The sequence below is a fragment of the Pithys albifrons genome, chromosome 1 (genome assembly GCF_047495875.1).
Source record: "Pithys albifrons albifrons isolate INPA30051 chromosome 1, PitAlb_v1, whole genome shotgun sequence".
Classification (NCBI taxonomy): Eukaryota; Metazoa; Chordata; class Aves; order Passeriformes; family Thamnophilidae; genus Pithys; species Pithys albifrons.
The window spans coordinates 124,383,853-124,402,625 of NC_092458.1; the positions used below are offsets into that span (position 1 = coordinate 124,383,853).

At 45.9% G+C, this 18,773-nt stretch overlaps 1 protein-coding gene across 1 annotated transcript in view; it reads right to left on the bottom strand.

Annotated features, from left to right (window-relative positions):
• DYRK1A (dual specificity tyrosine phosphorylation regulated kinase 1A) overlaps positions 1 to 18,773 on the bottom strand; it is an 82,074-nt gene that overhangs the window by 10,472 nt on the left and 52,829 nt on the right. The window contains exons 3-9 of the mRNA XM_071566979.1: positions 13,405 to 13,610; positions 5,356 to 5,448; positions 4,418 to 4,606; positions 3,505 to 3,652; positions 1,584 to 1,870; positions 424 to 570; positions 45 to 185 (exon numbers count right to left, since the gene is read on the bottom strand). Coding sequence (XP_071423080.1) covers positions 45 to 185; positions 424 to 570; positions 1,584 to 1,870; positions 3,505 to 3,652; positions 4,418 to 4,606; positions 5,356 to 5,448; positions 13,405 to 13,610 — 1,211 coding nt within the window. The remainder of the gene's footprint in view (positions 1 to 44; positions 186 to 423; positions 571 to 1,583; positions 1,871 to 3,504; positions 3,653 to 4,417; positions 4,607 to 5,355; positions 5,449 to 13,404; positions 13,611 to 18,773) is intronic.

An 18,773-nucleotide genomic window follows, 5' to 3' on the forward strand; every position in this document is an offset into this window, starting at 1 on the left:
TACAAATGCAATTCTTTTTAAATCACCCTGGTTATTTAACTTACCCTTTTTCCATCTTTGGTCTTCTTCAAGTTCCAAGTGCTGTCTGGCAACTTCTCAAAGAACTTCCTTGCTTTTGGTGCTTGGTCGAGGATGTGGGTGGGTGGTACCCCTAAAACTTCCACTATTTTATTCATCTGATCCACCTGTTTGGAGCAAAGTTCTTGTGAGTGTGACAGACCCCATTGATTAATTAAAAAAAATCCACTGAATGAGCAAGAAAGGAGTTAAGAGGGAGAAGCAGAGAATTAATAACAGTTTGGAAAACTGACACAAGCCACTGTTGCTGTTGATGCTTAATCATTACCAGACTGCCTCAATTTCTGCAGGATAATTAAGCAGATGAAAATAATGAGATAAAAAGCAGTGCTTTGTGCTCCCTACCTCGTTTGCCCCACTGAAGAGAGGCTCCCCAGTGTGCATCTCCACCAGGATGCAGCCCAGGGACCACATGTCGATGGCAAGGTCGTAAGGCATTCCCAGTAGCACCTCTGGTGAGCGATAGAAACGGCTCTGGATATACTGGTATATCTGCAAGAAAAGAATCTCCAGGTCACAACAGCATCCCTGACAATCCCACTACCATGGGAGAACACTCTGGAATACCAAGGAAAGACATGGTGTCAGTGGTGATGAAAATATCCCCACTCTGGATGTTATTTTTTAGGAAAATAGCAGCATTCTCATAACAAACCCCAGAGAAATGCAGATTCATTTATTTGTGTTTGTGCTTCTCAGCATCTCCAAATTATCCTGTTAGTGACATAAATCACAGAATCACAGAATGGATTGGGTTGGAAAAGACCTCCGAGATCATCAAGTCCAACCCTTGGTCCAACTCCAGTCCCTTTACCAGATCATGGCACTCAGTGCCACGGCCAAGCTCAGCTGAAAAACCTCCAGGGATGGGGAATCCACCCCCTCTCTGGGCAGCCCATTCCAATCCCTGAGCACTCTCTCTGCAAAGAATTTCTTTCTGCTCTCCAACTTCAATTTCCCCTGGCAGAGCTTGAGCCCATCGTGCCCCCTTGTCCTATTGCTGAGTGCCTGGGAGAAGAGACCAACCCCCACCTGGCCACAACTTCCCTTCAGGCAGTTCCAGACAGTGCTGAGGTCACCTCTGAGCCTCCTCTTCTCCAGGCTGAACACCCCCAGCTCCCTCAGCCTCTCCCCACAGCACTTGTGCTCCAGTCCCTTCTCCAGCCTCGTTGCTCTTCTCTGGACCCGCTCCAGCCCCTCAAGATCTTTCCTGAACTTAGAAAATATCTTTAAAAGCCTCTTGATGATCTTAGAAGTCAGAGAATCCCAGAACATGTTGAGCTGGAAGGGACCTCAAGGATCATGGAGTCCTGCACAGGCCCATCCCCAGAAGTCACTACAAGCCTCAGAGGGCTTTTCCAACCTTAATTCTGTGATTCCCCATCTCACATTTATACCCCCCACGAACTGTTGGTCTCCAACACCCTATTTAAAATTAAATCACTCTTCTAAAGTCATCCTGAGTGAGGTGTGAAGACTCCCCCAGGGTTTTCAGTGCTGCTCACCCTCTGTCCAAGCTGGCACGAGCTGCCAAAGTCCACGATCTTGATGGCGCTTCGCTTGGGGTTGCAGAGCAGGATGTTCTCGGGTTTCAGGTCACAGTGAATGATGCTGAGCTCAGGGGTGGCCAGGAAGAGCAGGGCAGTGCACATCTGCTGGGCAAACTTCCTGGTGAGGTTCAGGGACACCCCCCTGAAGTTGGTGTTCCTCAGCAGGTCGTACAGGTTGTAGGACAACATCTCGAACACCAAGCACAGATGGTTCCGGAACATGAAGTGACGCTTCAGGTGCACTTGGGGAAGGGGGAAAGGAGAATTAATTAACACAGAATTAACACAGCTCTGTGTGCTGAGAGCCAGGGACTGGTTACACCACAATCAGTATGGAGGAAGCTGAATTATGAGTAAAATAAGGCAGGGTTGGTTTTTTTGATTTATGGAATATTTTTGTGGTTTACACACCCTACAAACCTGCACCATCCAAAACAATTACCTAAAAGAAGGGATCTATTACCAAAACAAGCTGCCACTCCCTTACATTTCCAGAGAAAACATTTGCCCACCAGATTCAATGAGAATTTATAATTTATAAATTGCAATATATAAGCCGTGACTTGATTACTTCAATTAATAATTGATTACTTGAATTAACAATTGATTAAAAATAATGGATTCGAATGAATTAAAATCAATATCCCCAAGGCAATATATCCATTTCAATCAGGCACAACGTCAGTTTAGGAAAGCAACCAATCCAGTTATCCAAGCCATTTCTTTTCCCATGAAATAAATGGAATATTCAGCCCATTAATCAGTTCAAGGCAAGCAGGGTCTGTTGGTCTGCCAAGTGTGCAGGTGAAATAAAAGAACACTTGAAACTGGGCATGTCTTTAAGCCCTTTCTGACACAGGATGGTGGCAGGTTTAGTTTTGGTTTTATATAAATATGTCATTAACAAATTTAAGTTAAAAAGACCTCCAACACTTTTACATTGAATACAGAAAATGCTTTCTGAATATTCTATAAAACAAGTTAAAATTTAGGTGGACACTCATCAGATAATTTAATACCAACATAAATTAAAATGATTTGGGAGATTTCTTTCCAAGCTACAGAAAGAAACATCAGGAATCCAACACAGACATGCAAACCAGGGAAGCACAGCTGTTGGTTTTGGTATTTTGGCTTCTCCAAACTACAAGATGCTTAGAGCCTGTTTCATTTTCCTTAATCACTCCTTTCCATCCTTCTCCATCTCTCTTTACAGCAGGGGGTTGCCTTCTTTCCATCATTTTTTTTCCCAATTCTCCACTCCAGAGGATAAATGGGATTTAATAAACTTTTTCCATGAGCTGATTTATTTCATTATTGGTATAATTTTAAGCAGCTTGATAACAATAAATCAAAAAAACAGCATTCCAATCTACAGCAACCATCAAAATAATGAGATTTCAAATATTTTCTGAGCTATAAATGGGCAAATCTTAACACTGACACAAATCTTGTCTCAGTGCTGTTATACCAAATTTTGGGGGTTTCATACATGAAAAAAATAATGATGAAGCTGCTGTTGCTTGAAAATATTATGTTCCATATTCTGTTATTCCTATAAAATACAAGTTCTCATCCAGGAGAGTTGTGAGATAATTCAAAGAGTGACAATGATGGATTGTCACACGAATCCATGGCAAGTTCCTGAGATCTCCTGAAGTGGAGAAAGAAAAAATCCTACAGAAGTTTTTCATCACTGCAAAGTAACAAACCATTTGATGTGTTCCTTTCCTGGCTCTGCTTTAAAGCAAACTGGAAAACTTGCACCCAGTTTTATGAATGATTTGGAAGTGTGTTGTTCTCTGCATGTCTCCAGCACCAGCAGAATGTCAGATATTCCCAAGAAACTGGCAGGGGAGGAGAACCCCTGACTCACCTATGTAGTACTTCATCTCAGTGTCATGTTTGTTCATCAGCTCCAGCAGCCTCACTTCAATCTGGGCCTGGTTTAGAAAAGCCTTCTTGTTCTTGATGATTTTGATGGCCACCCACTCCTGCTCCACTCGGTCATAGGCCTTGACAACCTGAAAAAACAGCAGCCACAGCCATCAGGAATCTCCCTCCCCTTCTCCAAACACTCCCTGGTCTCACTTGGGGAACTCAGCAAAACTTGTGCAGAACTTTGAAATTCCATTTCTTGATACTACGACAAAGATAAAACTATTTATTGCAGTGATAATTTGATTTCTTCCCTTGATACTACAACAAAGATAAAACTATTTATTGCAGTGATAATTTGATTTCTTCCCTTGACACTACAACAAAGATAAAACTATTTATTGCAGTGGAGGCACTTTACATAAATAAAATCAGCAAATCAGCCAAAGGAAAACTGTAAAAAAGACTGAGAAAATCTGAGGGCAACTTAAAAACCAACACAACAAAAGCTCCATCCTCCTTCCAGCCTTTTTCTCTCACCTTGGCTACAGCTACAAATAATCAAAATGAATGTTACTAATAACATTTCTAACAGGTGATCTCTAGCACCAGTTTATTGGTTTAATTTTAAAGGCTGAGCCAGACAAGGTGATGGCAAAAGGGTGAGGATTTCTCACTGTAAAATCCTTCAGCTGAGCTACATAATAAAATATGTTCAAATCTATATTCAAATATATCCAAATTACCTGCAGAAACATGAAACAGCACAAAATATCAGTGTCTGGAAGAGGCACTCAGTAAAATAGGATTGAAAAAAGGAGTTTTCACTTCAAAATGAAACAGGAAGAACACTCCAAATGAACTCCAGCTCTGCTTCACACAAAGTTTCTGTCTCCAAGGGGATGCATTACCTGTCCAAAGGATCCTTTGCCTATTAAAGAGTCGATTTCATACCGATCCATCCACTTCTCCCCATTTTTCACAATATAGTCATAGTTGTCATCATCATATCCATCATTGTAAACCTTCCTCTCCTTCTTGTGACTGGAATCATCTCCTTGGCCCTGCTGGTGCCGCCGTTTTTTTTTTGCATAGTAAACCTGAAGGTGAAAAGGATGTTGGTAAAGAGGCACTTTTTTAGGATTATCAGCTCAACTAATTGCAAAATGAACTTTTATTAACCATCCTGTGGTGTTAAAATGCAGATTCCACCAGTGGAAATCCAAGACACCCTCTCCTGTTGTCACTCAAGTCGTTATTCCCAAGCAAATCTTGAGGAGTAATTGAGCAGATCTAAATAAATGAATTAATGGCACTGATCCCTGGAGTTCCCAGGGGGAAGAACAGGAGGAACATCCCAGTTTACACAGCAAAATGTAAATCCTGAGTACTCTGGAAACAAGAATCATCAGCTGATCTTTCCACAGCACTGGGAAATAAAGTCAGAAATCACCACAGAAATCCCTACAATTGCAGAACAGTTTGAAACCAACTGATGTTTCCTTGTATTATCCACAACAATTTTCTACTTTACATTGCCAATAATATTTAATTCCAAACACTTCAGCATTTTCCTTGGAAGTCCTTAGACACATTAATCAAGTTTTATAACATGGGCTCAGAGTGTGTTTGTGCCACTCACAATTCCTTATCATGCAACATTTGTTTAGGAAACAACAGAAAATAAATTCCAGGATAAAAGATTTCCTGTGCTGGCCACAAAGCAGGACTGACCTCAGTGTGGAAAACTGAGAGAAAACTTGAGTTTTCTGATCTCTTCATGGTGTTATTTGTAGAAAACACTCTAAATCATGTGCTGTAACAAACATGAACACTAAGGAGCCAGTACCTCATTAATATGCTTGTATGTTTTGATCAGATCTACGGAGAGTTTCCTCAGAGGAGCAGTGGCTGGATCTCGGAAGGTCTGGGGCATTCGCCTCTGGAATAGAGCAGGTCAGAAATCAGGGAAAATCAGGAATTAAAGATACAGGTACTACAACAAACCACAGGATTTGCCCAGCTGGAAGGACACACAAGGACCATCGAGTCCCAGCCCTGGTCCGTGCTCTGCCCCCTCCCTGAGGCACTGCCAGCCATGGGGAGGTGCCCTCAGTGTCCCCTGCTCTGCCCCCTCCTGAGGCACTGCCAGCCATGGGGAGGTGCCCTCAGTGTCCCCTGCTCTGCCCCCTCCCTGAGGCACTGCCAGCCATTGGGAGGTGCCCTCAGTGTCCCCTGCTCTGCCCCCTCCCTGAGGCACTGCCAGCCATGGGGAGGTGCCCTCAGTGTCCCCTGCTCTGCCCCCTCCCTGCAGGCACTGCCAGCCATGGGGAGGGGCCCTCTCAAGGCCTGGGCAGCCCCAGCTCCCTCAGCCTGTCCTGGGCACAGAGATCACAGAATCAGCAGGGGTTGGAAAAGACCTCTGAGATGATCAAGTCCAAGCTTTGACCAAACACCAACTTGCCCACCAGCCCAGGGCACTGAGTGCCACATCCAGTCTGTCCTTAAAACACCTCCAGGGATGGTGACGCCACCTCCTCCCTGGGCAGCCCCTTCCAATGGCTGATCACTCTCCCTGTAAGGAACTTCTTCCCAATGTCCAACCTAAACCTCTCATTTTTTTGCTCCAGTCCCTTCAGCATCTCTGCAGGAGAATCATCTTCCAGGAGCTTCCTGTCCCTGCTGTGCTGAGGAGACAGAACTGGACCCAGCATCCAGATGTGCCTCCCAGGACTGGGCAGAGGGGCAGGATCCCCTCCCTGCCCTGCTGGAAATGCTCTCCCAGTGCCCCCCAGGATTCCACTTGGCTCCCAGGGCTGGGCAGAGGGGCAGGATCCCCTCCCTGCCTGCTCTCCCAGTGCCCCCAGGATCCCACCTGGCTCCCAGGTCTGGGCAGAGGGGCAGGATCCCCTCCCTGCCCTGTTGCCCCTCAGGATCCCAGAGGGGCAGGATCCCCTCCCTGCCCTGCTGGAAATGCTCTCCCAATGCCCCCCAGGATCCCCTCCCTGTCCTGATGCCCCCCAGGATTCCCCCTGGCTCCCAGGGCTGGGCACAGGGGCAGGATCCCCTCCCTGCCCTGCTGCAAATGCTCTCCCAATGCCCTCCAGGATCCCCCCTGGCTCCCAGGACTGGGCAGAGGGGCAGGATCCCCTCCCTGCCCTGATGCCCCCCAGGATCCCAGAGGGGCAGGATCCCCTCCCTGCCTGCTCTCCCAATGCCCCCCAGGATCCCCCCCTGGCTCCCAGGACTGGGCACAGGGGCAGAATTCCCTCCCTGCCCTGATGCCCCCCAGGATCCCCCCCCGGCTCCCAGGACTGGGCAGAGGGGCAGGATCCCCTCCCTGCCCTGATGCCCCCCAGGATCCCCCCCCGGCTCCCAGGGCTGGGCAGAGGGGCAGGATCCCCTCCCTGCCCTGATGCCCCCTAGGATGCCCCCTGGCTCCCAGGCCACACTGCTGGCTCAGGCACAGCTTGTTGTCCACCAGGTCCTTCTCCAGCAGGTCATTCCCCAGCCTGTGCTGGTGCCTGGGGGTTTTTCCTCCCCATTTCCCAGTGACAGGAAACCTCAGGGCAAGTTTAAGCAACTCCACTGGAGAAAAGTTTGTTTCATGTTTGTTTTATATCAGTATTACTGAACTGATAAATGACCTGGAAGTTGGAGCTGCTCCTCCATCTTTATCAGTATCACTCAATACTTACAATGGTTGCTGAGCAGGAATTTCTTAATTCAATGACAAATTAAAATAAATCTCATTGAAGTGACCCAAATATAGTCTCACAAAAAGAAGTTATAAAAGAGTTTGTGCCTCTGAGACCGGACCTGCCCTCAGGTATCCCAGGAACCACCCCAGAAAGTTCCTGCTCTCCTTCCCAAATCCAAGAATTTCCTTGGAATTCCTTAATCTGACTTACAGAGGTTATTGGAACACACAACATTGGTGGATTTTGTTGGTTAAAAACAGGCTGTGGTTGAGGAATATCAGCAGGGCCCAGACTCTGTCCTGGGCTGGAGCTCTTGAGTTTTCCACCTCAGTGTGGAAGAATTCCAAAGTTCACACCAACATTTCACACATAAGATTGCTCAGATCTGAAAAGGGAGTTTTTAGGACAAGTCTTCATGTTTACTTTCTAATTTAGAAGGGAAATTAATTTTCTTGCTCTGAAATAAATCCAATTTCCACTCTGAAATAAACTCCCTGGTGAAAAAAATTTATAATCTGGTTTGCTGCTGCTCCTTAATTGTAAATAATTCAAATTCTGAAGGTTATTCCTCTGGTTCTTCAGTCAGTCCCTGTGGATTTGGACAGTCCCACATTCCTGAGGACTCACTGGAACCTGCAGGAACTTTTCAGCAAGTACTAAATTTGCTCTCTTTGGATCCATAAAGTTTGGGGTGGGAGAAGAAAAAGAACTGAGTTTTTCCCCTCCTTTTATACAGCAAAATTTGTACCATTCTCTTTTCTTTCCAAGAGATTCCTGCTCCCTCCTTCCTGCTGATGGAACCAAGAGGTCCTTACTCATCCTACACAACACACTGAAATTCTTTATTGGTGGGGTGATCCTGATTTCTGTCCTGGCTTTAAGGAATGTTCAGCCCCCAAAGGGAAGGGGAAAAAGAGATAAAAAACAAGAGGAAAGGGAAAGAAAACTCGTGTTTCATGAGCTTCAGTCTCTATCTGGTGGCCACACAGCAACACTGCAACTCAGATCTTCCTAAAGCAGGACCCAAACCAAAGAGGTGCTGGAATTCCTGTCTGAGAGACAAGAAGTGACTCTAATTACAATTATATGTGTCAGTAAAGACCCACAAAGAGCAACCAAGAGCCTCATTTACACCCAACACCCCTGAGAAAAACGTGTTTTAAGGGAACGGTGAGTTTAACTCAGGTGTGTTGTTTGAACCTGCACAGTCTTGGGGTTTGATGGCTAAAGGGACACACAAGATATTTCTCTCTCTTTGGACACAGGTTTTGTTACCTAAACAGATTGTTCCTTATCAAATGCATTTTATTTTGATTATGGAAATATATATTCTCTTCATGGGATGCTTTTATTCAGGGTTTTTTAAAAAAGATTTATTAAAAGAAGAGAGGAAAAAAATATAAATTCAGCCTGTAAAAAGAACAATTTTTTTTGTTAATCAAGAGAATAAACAATGAAGATTTTATAGTAAAAAGGCAACTTTGAGCAAGAATTCCAGTTGCAATGACTTATTTGAGTGACATGTTCCCACTCAGGACAGAGTCTGGTGAAGTCCAACCATCACCACCAACAATAATGTTGATCAGTTAATGGAAATAACTGAATTAAGGATTTATAAATGAATTAAGCATGTGAATTAAGGCAGTGCTGTTGTTGTGGTCAATAAAATCTCTGGCCAAGAGGTGGTGAGTCAAAGCAGGAATTGTGCAGGTGCTGAGTGATCTCAGATAAAGAGATAAAGAGCTCAGGATCAGCCTGACTTTAAATTCCAGGTGCCTCCTGAAAGCTGAACTGGTGGGATTTGCCACCAAAATCTGCCTGTGGATTCACCTCAACTTCTTGCTGAGATAAATCAATTTTCTGATCTTTTTGTGCTTCCCTGCAAACAGTCTGAGCAGCTGTGATGGAGACAAAGACCAGAAACACTTGCTTGGAGTTGGGACAACTTTTCAGCTCTTATCTTGATTTCCCATCAGGTTACGTTGAACTCACAAGATGCAACCAGTTAAAAATGGACAAAGAAATATTATTAAAGGGCAAAGATCCCAAAGGTCCCAACTTTTCTGCTCCTGGAGCTCATTCTGCACTCAGAGAGGGAGGAACACCCATGAAAAAGAGCAGGAACTTTTTAGGAAACAAAAAACTTTAGAGCAACTCCTGAAGAGAAAAGTCCAAAATGGAAGAGCTGGAAGTTTTTAACTGTAATTTAAAACCTCACACAGAAGTAAAAACCAAAACAATCTGCCTGTTTTTGGAGTGTCTTCCTGTTATTTGATCCTTGTTAATGGTGGGTTTGGGGAACAGTCAGAAAGCAACAGGTGCAAGAGAAGATTGTGTGAATAAAATTTTAAGGGTAACATTCAATATAAATATACTTATATATTATATTTTATATTATTTATATATTTAAATATTATATTATTTACATATATTTTATATACTATTTATATATATTTTAGTATAAATTGTTACTGTTTTCCAACCTTTAATCTCCAATAATGAATGACTTATAGAAGAGCAGAACATGGTCTGCAAGGCAGTAAAAATCAACCCCCAAACAGGACAGAGAAGGAATAAAAAGCAATAAATCCACACTCAAGGCTTGGCTTCCCCATCTGACTGTGAATTAAAAGCACTGCAGGGCCTGAGCCAGACACTCCTCAGAACAAAAGGAGTCAGGTACAGTGAAAAGAAAGACACAAAAATAACCTGAGAAATAGTAAGACAATTATTGAACAGAGGGAGATTCTGGGCAGGATGGATGGAATGAGGAGAGGGTTGACTTTGGCAGCAGAAGCACCGCGGCCCTTTGGCCACCAGAGGGGGGCTGGAGCTCGGGAAAGACTCTCCTCACCTGCAGCTTCCTGGGAAAATCCTTCTTGGCAGCCCTGGCTGCTCCAAGAGCCTGGAATGGGCCCTCTGGGAAGCCAAAGGGTTGGCAACTCGCTCTTAGTCAATGGTGGGCACTTGCAGCCAAAGAAGTTACTTTTAGGGCATTAAATAAGTTACTTTGGGGCTGTGGAAAGGTGTAGGACCCAAGGTGATCCCCCTGTCAGGAAAAACCAGGAAACCAAAGCTTGTGGAGCAATCCTTGTGTGTTTAACTGGATGTGAAACTCTCCATTGAAAGATCTTCCCCTTAAGGATTAAACCTCCTGAATCTGCCACAAGTCACCTTTTTCCTCCTCCTCTTTTTATCACACCTTCTCCAACAGACAATCAGCCTGTTCCTTTTGCTGCACATTAAAAACAGGATCTTCCTAAGGATAAGAAGCAGTGGAGCAAAGGAGGCTCAGGGGGCACCTTCTGGCTCTGCAATCCCTGCCAGGAGGGGGGAGCCAGGACAGGGGGTCGGGCTGTGCCCCAGGGCACAGGGACAGGAGCAGAGGGCACGGCCTCAGGCTGGGCCAGGGCAGGGGGCACAGCAGCAGGAATTGCTGCCTGGAAAGGGTGGGCAGGCACTGGCAGGGGCTGCCCAGGGAGGTTTGGAGTGCCCAGCCCTGGATGTGCCCAAGGCAGGACTGGCCATGGCACTCAGTGCCTTCAACCACAGGGAGTCAGTTTTATAACAAAGAGTTTGAATCAAGATGAACTAGAGCTGGAAAAGGGCAACTCTAAGAGAAAGAACAAGGAATTTGTTCAGGTCTACAGCAGATCTGACCCACAGAAGAAGATCTCAGGTGGATTTGTTTGTGCAGGTAAGATCAAGCATAAGTGCAATGAAAAGGCAAAAAGCCCCTGAGAGATCCCCCAGAGGCTCCCACAGAACCTCCAGTCCAACCAGGAATCTGGTCTGGAGAACTCTTGGTGGGTTGATGGGAGAAGGACAGGAGCTCAAGGGAGGACAGAGGCATGGAAGACAAGCAGTCACAAGACTTCAGTAAGTTGCCCACCAACAAAGCCAAGGGTGCTGAAAGGATAAAGAAGTGACAATTCTGAGCTGCTTGGGCAGAGGACAATAAAGACTTCACCGAGACAATCACAGTAAAATAGGACAGAGCAGAAGCCACAATGCAGAAACACCAAGCTGGAACTGGGAAAGGAAGAACACTGATGCTGTAAAACAGTGCTAGTGGTGCAGAGACAGCTGGACTGCCACCACCAGGGGCTCCAGCTGAGCAGCTCCTCACATGGATCACATCCACACAGCCTAAACTCCCTCCAGTTTGCTGTGTGGTTTGAAACCAGCACCAACCAAGCACCAGTGTAGGCAAAGCTCATGCAGGGGATGCCAGGCTGGAGCCCTGAAGGGCCTGGAAATGCTCAAGGATCCAGCAACCCTTGTTAATTAAAGGAGTGACCAACCTCACTGTGGAGGTTTGGGGGGACATTGAACCTAAAAAAGTCACACAAAACACCTTTGTAGATCCTCAAGCTAAAGAGTGTTATATGGGAGCAGATTTGTTCTTCCAACTGATTGGCTCTGGAAACAGAAACCCCCTTTGCCATTCTTTGTGGAGCCCTTGCCATCAGAGATCTCCAAATCCTGGTATCCAACATCCTGGCACTTCCTTGGCCATTCCCATCCTCTCTAATCCCTTCCTGTTCCTGCACAGTGTCTTCCTACAGCACCAGAGCATCTCTTGATGGTACTGAAGACTCTTCTACCTTGACCACAAGAACAGACCTGAATGTGGGAGCTGCCAAAGACTTGATCTCCATCCTCTTCACCAATCTGCACCAAATCTGGAAGTTCTCACCTACACACTTCCAGATTTTAAACTCTGGAACCCACCTGCCCTCAGGTCTCCACAACTGGGCTGTGCCACTTCTAAGAAACAACAGAATTCCCACTTTTCCAGAGAAACTGCAGCTCTTGTGGCTACTGGAACTGTGGGTGAGGGAGCCTTTTCACAGTTCTGGCAACTCCAAAGGAGGACAGAACAAACACTGGTCCTGGCAGCTCCAAACAGCCACCACCCTCCCAATCCTGTGTCCATTTTACCCCCTGAAACAGTAAGCAGTAAATCAGTAAACCCCAATGATAGCACAGATTTAGATGCTGGTTTTTTTTTAAATATTTTCTTGCTTAGTAATATTTTTGTGCAAATTTCTCTATTCCAAATACACCACCCAGAACCTCTGCATTGAAACACTGACCATTAAAACCAGTAATAAAGCAATTATATTCTAACGAGAAGCATAAAAATTAAAACCCCTCTTATTAAACTCTCTTTAGAACTCTCCACTTGTAGCATTTTCTTAAAATAAGAGGAGAGAAAGATTCTCTAAGTAGAATAATCACAATAAGAATGTGCCAGATCACAGAATGATAGAATGGATTGGGTTGGAAAAGACCTCCAAGGTCATCAAGTCCAACCCTTGGGCCAACTCCAGTCCCTTTACCAGATCATGGCACTCAGTGCCACGGCCAAACTCAGCTGAAAAACCTCCAGGGATGGGGAATCCACCCCCTCTCTGGGCAGCCCATTCCAATCCCTGAGCACTCTCTCTGCAAAGAATTTCTTTCTGCTCTCCAACTTCAATTTCCCCTGGCAGAGCTTGAGCCCATCGTGCCCCCTTGTCCTATTGCTGAGTGCCTGGGAGAAGAGACCAACCCCCACCTGGCCAGAACTTCCCTTCAGGCAGTTCCAGACAGTGCTGAGGTCACCTCTGAGCCTCCTCTTCTCCAGGCTGAACACCCCCAGCTCCCTCAGCCTCTCCCCACAGCACTTGTGCTCCAGTCCCTTCTCCAGCCTTGTTTAAAAACAACTTGCAGAAACTTATTTGCCTACTCATCCTTCAAGAGTCAGGGATTATTTAGTTAAAAAAAACTCGGAAAACTACAAAAATAAATGTCCTGATCCTGTAATTTGTGGTTGTATAACACATTAAGGTCAGGTCACACGTTATACTGGAGAGGGACTTGTCACAAGGGCATGGAGGGACAGGACAAGGGGAATGGATTCAAAGTGCCTGAGGGCAGGGCTGGATGGGACATTGGGAAGGAATTGCTGGCTGGGAGGGTGGGCAGGCCCTGGCACAGGGTGGGCAGAGCAGCTGTGGCTGCCCCATCCCTGGGAGTGTCCCAGGCCAGGTTGGACAGGGCTTGGAGCAGCCTGGGCTGGTGGGAGGTGTCCCTGCCCATGAAACTGGCTGATCTTTCAGGTCCCTCCCCACCCAACCCACACTGTGATGCCCTAGTTCTGCACCCACAGGAGGAGCTGTGCCCTGTGGAGCCCCCTGTGTGCCCCTCACCTGGTTGGTCAGTGGCAGTGGCTGCTCCAGCTGCTCAGCATAGGACAGGGCAGACACCTGCTGGTCACTGATGTTCTGCGGCCGCCGGTCACTGTACTGCCCATGGGAGTGGGACATCTGTCCAGCCATCTGAAGGCCAGCAGCATGGAAGGAAAACGATGGTGCAAGCCGAACAGATGAAGGTTTGCATGCTGAAGTCTCTCCTCCTGCAAAGACAAGGTGGGGCTTTAATGGCTTGAAAGGCTTTCCCTCTGTGTCCCCACCAGTGTTTCATACACAGGAGTTGTAGTACAGAGAAAATCCAGGAATTGTCCTCATGTGAGGATTAATAAAGGATGGGAGGCTGAGAGGGACAAGGGATAGAGGGACAGGAGAAGGGGGAATGGCTTCCCACTGCCAGATGGGATATTGGGCAGGAATTGCTGGCTGGGAGGGTGGGCAGGCCCTGGCACAGGTTGGGCAGAGCAGCTGTGGCTGCCCCATCCCTGGGAGTGTCCCAGGCCAGGCTGGACAGGGCTTGGAGCAGCCTGGGCTGGTGGGAGGTGTCCCTGCCCATGGTTGGAACTGGATGAACTTTAAGGTCCCTTCCAACCCAAACCATTCTGTGACTCTGATTTGCCATAATTTGAATTCTGAATTGTTAAGTGAAGTTTATATTTCCATGAGACTTTTTAGTTTTTGCTTATTATGTTTTATAGCAGATGTTGCAGAGCATCACAATAACAAGCCTGGAGAGGAGAAGCTCCAGGGAGACCTGAGAGCCCCTTCCAGAGCCTAAAGGGGCTCCAGGAGAGCTGGAGAGGGACTGGGGACAAGGGATGGAGGGACAGGACAAGGGGAATGACCTTAAGCTGCCAGAGGGCAGGGTTAGATGGGATATTGAGGAGAAATCCTTCCCTGGGAGGGTGGGCAGGCCCTGGCACAGGTTGGGCAGAGCAGCTGTGGCTGCCCCATCCCTGGGAGTGTCCCAGGCCAGGCTGGACAGGGCTTGGAGCAGCCTGGGCTGGTGGGAGGTGTCCCTGCCCATGGCAGGGGGTGGGATTAGATGATCTTTAAGGTCCCTTCCAACCCAAACCATTCCATGACTCCAATCCTTTGACATCTGTGTCAATTACAATTTGACAGGCCTTGTTTTCAAACACATGAATTTTGTGTGTGGATTCCACAACAGCCACAAAAACACACAAGTTCTGCCTTCCAGGGTTTCTCACAGCAGCTTTGTGGACTGACTGTACCAAAAGGAAACCAAAGACAGAGCTCAGCCTCCTCTTGTGGGGACACACTTTGGGGGTGGCTCTGGTGGTGCTGGGGGTGGTGGCACTGGATGATCCCAAAGGTTCCTCCCAACAGGGATAATTTGGGGCATTGCCCACCCTCTGGGTTTGTGCCTTCCTACAAACTGCCCCAAACAAAGGGCAGCTGCAACCTGAGAGCAGAATTATTGCTCAGGCTTCAATTTAGAAGGGAGGTGTTAACCAGGCAAGGGAAACCCCCATTTCCTTTCCAAGCAAAACCCTGCAAGGAAACACAAGCAGCAGAAACCAGGAGATGAACACAGGCCATCAATTTGGCTTTCTGAAAAATAACTATGTCAAGAAAAAAAATAAAGCTTGGAAAATTATCCTGGAGCATTGACTCGGCCCTGTCAGGGCACCAGGGAACTGAAATCAAACATCACTTTACACTGATTGCAGACAAACACATTCAAATAAAAAGCCAAAATACTGTTCAAACAGCCACACATGAGCAAGGCTATTTATAGGATAATTATTATGACTTTCAAAGGGGTGAAGGGAAGTCCTGCAGTGAAATACCCACTGACAGGGCACTGCTGTTTTCCTGCTAAAGCTCTACCAGAACACAAAGCTGAGATTTATGAGAACTCCTTTTTTGTGCCTCTGATAACATGGTAAGTATCAAGAGGGTCTTACAAAGGAAAATAAAATAAATTTCCCACTATACCATTTGAAAACTGCACAGAAAATGACTTTTAACTCTTGTGTCACATGTCCATTGAAATCTGAGAATCAGAGTTAATCTTTCCTCTCTAGAACCTGATAAATTCAGTGTACAGTTGCTTTTCAAGATACAGTCTGTAGGAATGGGTCAAACACCATTCAGGATCTCAACTTTCTGCTCTTTTAATTTCTGCTTTTCTGCTTAACCTGAAAAAAAAAACCATAAATCTCACTTAGCAACACGTTGGTGACTGAAGTAAAAGTCAAAAGAGTATTTAAATCACGTTGTCAAAAATACCATTAATTCCAAATTGGAGCCAGTTACTTTTGAAATATTTATTTCTTGTATTTTTTTACTCCAAGCCACAGGTCTCCAATACACAAATACCTGGCAAATTAAATAACTTAATACAAACAAATTTAACTTAAAAAAATTCTGCACTTGGATGTGACCCTAAAAAAAAAAAGCAGAAACTCAGATATAAACACCCAAAAATCCTGGTGGTGTGGGATCCTCATTTACCTTCTGACACTCTTAAAATCACAACAAATCTGAGGACAAACTGAATCACAGAATGGGTTGGAAAAGACCTCTGGAATCATCAAGTCCAACCCTTAAATAATGCACTACACACATTTAATAAGTTTAAACAAAAGTGAAATAAAGTAGGAAAGTATTATCAGTATAATTAGCCCACAAAAGAAGAGTTGTAATTCCAGTGTTTGGGTTCAGCTTGAAGCTTTCCATGTTTGTCCCTTCCAAGTCCATGGATTTTATTCATTTAAATTTTGGGGAGATGTGCAGTTTGTGCTGGACAAACAGGTTTGTTGGAGGGAAGTCACACACAAGGTGTGGTGTCCACAGAGGAGAATCCAAACCCCACCCAAGAGGCACCTTCTCCAAGCAGAACCATCCATGGGTTTCCCACCATCTCCTTGTCATCCTCCAGCCCATCAGGGTCTTGTGTCCTCATGTCTCTGGGATCATCTCTGGGATGATCTCTGGGAAACCCACCAGATCCCAGGGACATGAGGACACAAGACCCTGATGGGCTGGAGGATGACAAGGAGATGGTGGGAACTGACCAACTCCTGTTTGTGTTCTCACCCCAAACAAAGGCATTTTCCTCCTGTCCTGGTGATGGTGGGACCAACCAACCCTAAACCACCAACACCCACCTGGGGCAGAAGTTTAACCCCCAGGATCAGCAGCCAAGGAATTCCACCTTTACAACTTCTTCCTGTCACTGGAGTGAAGCCCCTGGAGTTCCCAGAGTTGCTGCTGGAAGGAGCCGGGGCCATCGACACAAACAAGTGCCCTGATGCAATCCCTGCCCTTTGCCACATCCCAGACTTTGCTCCCTGTCACCTGCAATCCCACCCAGGCACATCTAATCCCAAGGGAACACTCCGAACTGCCTGGAAACACCCGGGGACACGTTAGGAGCAAATGAGGGGAGGAGGAACAACCGGCAGGAATAGAAATCTTGACCTCCTTTAGTTTTAGGTCGAGGAGTCGCCCCAGAAATGGGGACCCACTAATTGTGTGCGCCCGTTAATTGAGGGTCACAAACCCTCTGGTGGCTGAGAGGTTGGTTTGTGGCTCATCTGGAGAGTTCAGACATCAAAAAAGGGATTTGTGGCTCATCTGGACTGTTCCAGACATCCAAAAAAGTGATTTCTGTGGCTCATCTGGAGAGTTCCAGATATCCAAAAAAGGGATTTTTGTGGCTCATCTGGAGAGTTCCAGACATCCAAAAAAGGGATTTTTGGCTCATCTGGACAGTTCCAGACATGTAAAAAGTGATTTTGGGTTCATCTGGAGAGTTCCAGACATCCAAAAAGTGATTTTTGTGGCTCATCTGGACAGTTCCAGACATCCAAAAAAGGGATTTGTGGCTCATCTGAGGAGTTCCAGACATCCAAAAAAGTGATTTGTGGCTCATCTGGAGAGTTCCAGATATCCAAAAAAGGGATTTGTGGCTCATCTGGAGAGTTCCAGATATCCAAAAAAGGGATTTGTGGCTCATCTGGAGAGTTCCAGATATGCAAAAAAAGTGATTTTTGTGGCTCATCTGGAGAGTTCCAGATATCCAAAAAAGGGATTTGTGGCTCATCTGGAGAGTTCTAGGGATGCCAAAAAGTGATTTTTGGCTCATCTGAGGAGTTCTAGACATCCAAAAAGTGATTTCTGTGGCTTATCTGGAGAGTTCCAGAGATGCAAAAAAGTGATTTTTGTGGCTCATCTGGAGAGTTCTACAAGTCCTCCAAGCATCACAGAAATGATGAAGTCCAAGCAGAAGAACAACTTTAGATTGTGGTTCTTGAAGAGTGAATAAATAAACTACATCTGTTTAATACAGTGGATTTTTTGGTACAATTTTGCACAGATTTGTAAGAACTCAATGCAGTTTTTCAAGCATTTTCTACCTCACCCATCTGAGATTCTGTTACTCCCAATTTGACCAGAGTCCATGTAACTCATGTAGACATTAAACCTCCTCCCCAAAAAAGCATCTTAAGGTCACCGAGTGGTCAAAGACATTTCTGGCCTTCTCCTGCCACCCAAAGCAGGGCACAGACATTGACCAGCTCAGGGTGAAGAGCTGCAGATCACTCTGCTCTACCCCAACAGGGGATCACTGTTCCCAAAAAATGGGGTGGATTGTGGTCAAAACCCAGCTGGTCACACCACAGGAAAAGCAGCTCTAGGGTAGGTTGGACCAGGTGACCTCCAAAGGTCTCCTCCAGCCTCAATGTTCCCACGTTGCTGTGCCACAAAAGTGACAGGATTTCTCTCTTGGAATCATCAGGAGTTGGTGGAGCTGCTCCACCAACTCCCTCTGCCATGTGGGACTGCACCTGAAAATCCCCACTGCAATGAGGTGGTTTCTCTGCATTTCTGTCACTCATTAAAACAGACTTTGCCTCTCAAAGTATCTCTGTGACTCTCTTTGTCCCTCTGTCACAGCTCTACCAACTATTCTATTGAGGTATATTCATAGTGAAAGATAAAAAAGGAGGCAAAGTCAGAAAAAATCATTAGAACTTTGAAGAAGTGACACTTCCTTAATATGCCTTTATACCAACTTATCTCACAATTAAAAATTAAACCCAAAAAAGAACCAGCTTAACCATTTTGACCCTGCAATTTGTCTTCAGGACTGACAGAAGAATCAGCAGCTGCCCTTGATTCCAAGACACCAGGAGATAAAGGGTCACCCTGTTGGTAACATCCCCTGCAACAGCCTCCCAAACACTTCCCTGCTGTGCAGGATGGGGCAGGTCAGAGCTGGGAAAGGCCCATCAAAATTTATTTCATACTTCTCCAAGTTCAAATGTAGGAACTCCCCATGTTTGAGAAGGTTCCTTGGGGGTTTATGGTGGCTGTCCCATCCCTGGGAGTGTCCC